General features: G+C 31.3%; 1 protein-coding gene across 1 annotated transcript; it reads left to right on the forward strand.

Annotated features, from left to right (window-relative positions):
* Positions 1–848: 848 nt before the first annotated feature.
* Positions 849–6192, forward strand: LOC105454647 (AFG3-like protein 2; the record flags this gene model as incomplete). The annotated part of the gene is made up of 10 exons (XM_011697415.1): positions 849–961; positions 1096–1261; positions 1878–2013; positions 2110–2228; positions 2375–2650; positions 2728–2955; positions 3060–3286; positions 4188–4364; positions 5216–5434; positions 5586–6192. Coding segments are annotated over 10 exons (1934 nt in total), but the record flags the coding sequence as incomplete, so codon positions are not given.
* Between the last annotated feature and the right edge of the window lie 696 nt (positions 6193–6888).

The following is a 6888-nucleotide window of genomic DNA, read 5'->3' on the forward strand; positions in this document are numbered from 1 at the left end:
TTTTACATATTTTATCATATTATAATTTTGAAATGTGATGTGCTAGAGAAGTGTTCTTGCAATCAAAATTAAGTATGTTGTTGACTTTCAACTCTAAAAAGGAATTTTTGTGTGTCTGTATAGTTAACAAGATATTGTTAAATATAGGGATTGCAGAAAAGCTGTGAATTAAATATAATTTGACAATTTACCAAACAGCTTTCAATTTTGTTTATTTTACAGAGTTCACATTTTCAATGTGGGACTTACACAAAAAGTAAAACCTATCTGTGAACACACGCGCGCGCGCACACACATTTTTAAATATTGTTTAAGACATCTGCTTGAAATTTGAATCCACCATTTGAAATTGTCAATTAATTTTGACTTATATTCAGTCTTTTATTGATTACATTTTTATTCAGTCTTTTATTGATTAGATTTGTGTTTAGCGATTTAAAAAGCACATAAATTGAAATAAACAAAATTGGAAGTTGTTTTTTAAATTGCCAATGATTTAATTTAAAGCTTTTCCGTAATGAATCCCACGTTTACAATAAATAACTTGTTAACCATAACAGACATAAAATTTTTTTTGAGAGTTGAAAGTTTTAACAACGTATTTAATTTTGATTGCAAGATCACTTTTCTAGTACGTCGCATATTGAAGTTATATGATAAAATATATAAAATTAGCTAATTTTTTTTGCAATTTGACCTCCAAATTTTTAAAAATTGTGACGTGATAGAGCAATTCTACGATCAGATTTGCATTTAGCGTAAAGAACTACGGGAAATGACTAATCTTGTTGTGGTGTTCTTTTTGTTGAACTGTGTAATTGATGTTTATAATCATACGTGAGTATAAGTTATATTTTTATTTTTCAGTTATCTAAATAAAGGTCTTGTTGAAAAGTTAGAAGTAATAAATAAGAAATGGGTGCGTGTTAAGCTCTTACCTGGGTATACTGCTGATGGTTCTGTAAGTTCTTAATTACTATTACTATTTACTACTACTAATTATTAATCTTAAAGATTAGTGGTAGAGTTTACTTACCTCTGGATTTCATATTAGAACTTATTTTGTTAATATTTAATATTAATATTTTTTTATAGGATACATTATGGTTTAATATTGGAAGTACTGATACTTTTGAAAGAAATTTAGAAAATGCACAAATAGAATTAAACATGGGACCTGAGAATTATATTCCTGTGGTCTACAAAAATGAAGTAGAAGGTATAACCCTTCTGTCATACATACCGCAGATTATTATGTGGGGTAAGCAGTTAATTATTAATTTTGTAAACTATTATAACAGTGAAGCAGCTCTTATATATTATATTGTATATATATACATATATTTGTATTGGATAAATTTAAACCTTTATATCTCAAAAATTACTGCTAAATAACTTTTTTACTTTTTTAATTTTACGAAGACTTTCTTGCTATGATATTTTGATTCGCGAATTTCGGGACACCCTATATATATATATACATATATAAATCATTTGTAAATTTTTATTTTAAACAATAGTTTTTGAGATATAAAGGTTTAAATTTATCCAATTAGATACACATAAGATTTTGTGTCCATAGACACAAAATAGGTTAGTACTCGCGTGAAGTGTACGATCACTAACACTATCGACGCGTTTACGGACGTTTCCGTTTAATCGTAATCTATAATTGCCTAAATTTAAACTTTTATATCTCAAAAACTACTGCTTAAATTAAAAATTTACAAATAACTTTTTTACTCAATTTTTCGAAGACTTTCTTGCTGTGATATTTTGATTCGCGAATTTCGGGACATCCTGTACACACATATATATGTATTTTGTCTCATATATATATTAAAAAAATAAGGAAAGAATATTTTAATATATTTTAGGATTCCTTATTTTCTTAATACGAAGATCTGCAGAAGCAATGACTGGTAAAGGGGGTAAAAGGGGTGGACTTTTCGGTCAAGTAATGGAATCGACTGCAAAACTAATAAATTCGAAAGACATTGGCGTACGATTTAAGTAAGTAATATATATACATATATGTATAAGCACATATATATGTAGATTTCACACGTATGCAACTTAATTAGTAAATCTTATATTGTTCGATATTAGAGACGTAGCCGGATGTGAAGAAGCTAAAATCGAAATCATGGAGTTTGTAAATTTTCTGAAGAACCCGCAACAATATATAGACCTTGGAGCTAAGATTCCAAAGGGCGCTATGCTAACAGGTAACTAAAATTTGTGTATATATAAAGTTGTATAAAATATATATTATTCAGTAGACAGTAAAATGAATTTTTTGATCCAGTTTTAACTAAAACATATTAATGGAATTTCAAGATGCAATACGTAATATGTGTCGTATCTTTTATAGGGCCCCCAGGCACTGGCAAAACTTTGTTAGCTAAAGCTACAGCTGGTGAGGCGAATGTACCTTTTATTACAGTATCAGGTTCGGAATTCTTGGAGATGTTTGTGGGTGTCGGTCCTTCTAGGGTGCGCGACATGTTCTCCATGGCACGAAAACATGCGCCGTGTATATTATTTATCGATGAAATCGATGCAGTTGGACGAAAGAGAGGAGGTCGGAATTTTGGTGGACATTCTGAGCAAGAGAATACATTGAATCAGCTCTTGGTAGAAATGGATGGTACGTCGTAGTTTTAAATACAAAAAGACTGCGAAGATTGCGGAATAATTTATAACGTTTTATGAATTTTCTTTAAGGATTTAATACGACGACGAATGTAGTCGTATTAGCGGCGACTAATAGGATAGATATTTTAGACAAAGCATTATTAAGACCTGGAAGATTTGATAGACAAATATTTGTTCCTGCTCCGGACATTAAAGGACGAGCGTCCATTTTCAAAGTGCATTTAGCTCCTTTGAAAACGAAATTAGATAAGGAAGAATTAGCGAGAAAGATGGCATCTCTAACCCCTGGATTTACAGGTACATGTTTGAACATATATCTTTTTGAAGAAATGGCAAATAAAAAAATATTTTACAATCAGTGAAAATCAAACGAAATCTATTATTTTGTACAAAACTTTTAGGAGCTGATATTGCAAACGTTTGCAATGAGGCAGCTCTGATTGCGGCAAGAGACTTGAATGATAACATTCATCTTAAAAACTTCGAGCAAGCTATTGAGAGAGTGGTTGCCGGCTTGGAAAAGAAAACCAAAGTATTACAACCCGAGGAGAAGAAGACGGTTGCGTACCATGAGGCCGGTCATGCGATAACCGGCTGGTTCTTGGAACACGCAGATCCACTTCTAAAGGTTACCATATTTTAACAATAAATGGAAATCGACCGATATGTTAACAAACAAGGCACCTGTCCCGGATAGTAAAGAAATTTAGTTTATGCAAACTGTTTGACCGATTATTTATTAGTCTCGAAAATCGACTGAAAGGACTGGAGCAGCTATAAGGTTCAAGTTCAAACCTTGATTGGGATGATATTTTTTGCAACAAATTCTTTGTAATAGTTTAAAGATACATATTAACATTATTAAATTATATATCAATTTAATTCGTAATATTACGACTGCAGCTTCAGTTTAGGATTGCGTATCAAGAGGCCTGGTTTTTAATATGCAAAAACTCATGAAATTAAAAATAGGATTTGTTATAGACAAAAATATATACGAGTATTGATGAGAAAAAAATAAAAATTTGTATTTGTTCAATTATCATTTTGTTTAAAACGCGTATGTGAGCGTTTTATAAAATTCTTTATCAGGTTCGATTTCAAATAAACAAAAATAATGCAAAGAAAATGAAAAAAAGAATACAAATATGAAAAATACAAGTGAAACAGGCCCTACAATAAAAATGGCTTTAAAAATACTGGAAAATTAAGCTATTTTCTGTCGATCAAAAAAATTATGACGTGATGGATCAATTTGAACATCGGATTCAGAGCATCAAAATATAAAAATACCATGGTCTAATCTTAAACATTACATTTTTTGTGTGCTTATGTAATCGGCTCGCAGTTTGCATGAACTGTACAAAATTCACGGAAAAATATTATTAGGCATCAAAGTCCGCTTTGAATAAGATTCTTCTTGCTCATTTATGTTATATCTTATTTACATTAGACATACAATATATCACAATATATCACAATTATATCACAATAGACAATTTTTTAGTAACTTTTATTGACTTTTTTAGGTGTCTATTATTCCACGTGGTAAAGGATTAGGATACGCTCAGTATTTGCCACGTGAGCTGTACCTTTACACAAAGGAACAGTTATTCGATCGGATGTGTATGATGCTCGGTGGACGGTGCTCGGAAGAAATCTTTTTCGGCCGCATAACTACAGGCGCTCAGGATGATTTGCAAAAGGTATTATCATGATTAACTGTAAAAGCAAAAAGACAATAATATATACGTGTGATGATAATTTTGAGAATCAAACTCGGATCTTTTATTTGACAAGCGATTTTAAGAGGGGAACTTGATTTAGATTGCTTAAAAAAAAGGTAATCTTCGCAAATTTTTTTAGCAAAGAAAAGTAAAGTCGATCTTTCCAAAATTTTAGGGATACTTTATTACATATTTATACTATACAATAAAGTTTTTAATTAAAAAAATCAAAATAATTGTCATAATTAATCAGTATTTGAAGTGTCTCGCCACTGGAATTACGAAATGGCGGGAAAAATGGAGTCAGTAATTTCTGTCTGAAACAAAAAAACTAAAAATATTTTTAATTTTCATATAATTGTATAGTCGATGAACTAAAAGAAATAATAAAAAAGTGTAAAACTAAAGAAAAAGTGACAATTTTGAAAAAAAGTTTTACTTTATGCAATAAAAATTGTTTAAATTAATTTTTTTACAAATGTTTTTAGTTTATCGATCTATACAATTATATGAAAATTAAAAATATTTTTAGCTTTTTTATTTCAGACAGAAATTACTGACTCCATTTTTCCCGCCATTTCTCGAGTAACTTTAATCATTGATTAATTATGACATTATCTTGATTTCTTTTTAATTAAAAAATTTAAAGTATAAATATGTATCCTTAAAGTTGGGGAAAGATTGACTTCTTCACTTTTCTTTGTTACAAAAATTCGTGAAAATTATCTAAATCAGGTTTTTATCCTAATACTGAATCATTCAGTATTTTTTCTCCTATATTTCGATACGTATTTTGTTTTACTGAATTGTTCTTTTTATTATTTTTTAAGATTACAAAAGTTGCATATGCACAAATTACGCAATACGGCATGAACGAGAAGGTTGGAAACGTTAGTTTTGAAATGCCAGGTTCAGGAGAAATGGTTTTCGACAAGCCGTACTCGGAACATACTGCGCAACTTATCGATAACGAGGCTCGAGAATTGATCGATAAAGCACATAAGCGAACGCTAGAGCTTTTGAACAATCATAAAGAAGATGTAATCAAGGTAGTAATGACTTTATCGTCTATTTAAAATTTTAAATAACTGCTCCATCAAAATGAAGATTGAAATATAATTTGACTTCGACAGAACGAAGATTGAAATATAATTTGACTTTGTCAGAATAAAATAAAAATATACTTTCGTTCAATTTCAGGTCGCTGAACGTTTATTGAAGCAGGAGGTTCTAAGTAGAGACGATATGATCGAATTACTTGGACCTCGACCTTTCCGTGAAAAATCCACCTACGAAGAATTTGTCGAAGGTACGGGCTCCTTCGAAGAGGATACTACGTTACCGGAAGGTCTGAAGGAATGGAACGTGCAAAAGGGGGGATCTTCCGAGGACAGTGAGAAGAAGGACAAAGCGGCGGAAGCGCAGCGTTCCGATGCGGCTCCCGGTGATAAACAGCCACAGCAGCGACTGTAATTGTAATATTTTAGTCTCACAAATGCTTTGTATTATAGTTCGAAATACACAATTATAATAAGTTTACGGTTGTCCAACAGTATATTTTCAGCTGCATCAGCTGTCATAATCATTATACGCGTTAAGTTGTCATATTTAACGTGTGCCACTTGTAACGTTCTTTATGTAATTACATTCAAATTGTACTTTTTCTCATCTCACATAACATCCGCTTTCACCTTCAACTATAAAAATAATAATAATTTGAGAATAAATTGTACGAAATAATACTCGCGAATATTTAGAAACCGTAAGATTTCTTGTGTTCTTTTAATAAAATTGTGGATTTCGTTAATTTTTAGATAATTATTAAAGATATGTTTTTGTTTGACATTATATGTTATATCATCAACTTCTTTTTCGTGTTCTTTTAGACTAAAAATTTTAGACTAAAAAAGATCGTAAAATATTTGAAAGAATGACGTTTGCAAATTCAGTATTTATCTTAATCTTTGAATATGTCTATAGGTTTTCACATTCGTCCTGAAGCAGTGATATATTTTTTCAATGAATAAACTCAGGAATTACAAACATATGCGGGAGAGTAAAATGGTTTAACATGCATAATCCATATTTAAGGTTTAGTTTATTGATAAGAAACATGTCAGTAACACGATCGGCTTCTGCATTACATTACTGGGTACGAATTAATTTATGTGTGACGTGTGCTGTTTATTGCACACCGCTGTAAATATTATGTAAAATTGCTTTCGTCGACGTCGCGGCGACGGAGTGCCGCCTACGGCCTTGCGCTACGAAAAATTTGTAAAAGGTATCCGCTGTTATTTTATCGCGTGTGTTCACACGTATGTTGGTCGTGAACGTGTTTGTCGTCGCTCGTAAAACGCTTTATCCTACACCCTTACGAGTCCGAGCGAGTTATTTTCTCGCATTCTTCCGCTCGTTACGCCCGAATCAGCACCTGATTCGCGAAAAACCGAATATATGACCAGTCAGTCTAAAAGAGTTTCAGCGAAGTTGCATCGCTACT

This window comes from Wasmannia auropunctata, unplaced genomic scaffold (genome assembly GCF_000956235.1).
Source record: "Wasmannia auropunctata unplaced genomic scaffold, wasmannia.A_1.0 LD335978.1, whole genome shotgun sequence".
Taxonomy (NCBI): domain Eukaryota; kingdom Metazoa; phylum Arthropoda; class Insecta; order Hymenoptera; family Formicidae; genus Wasmannia; species Wasmannia auropunctata.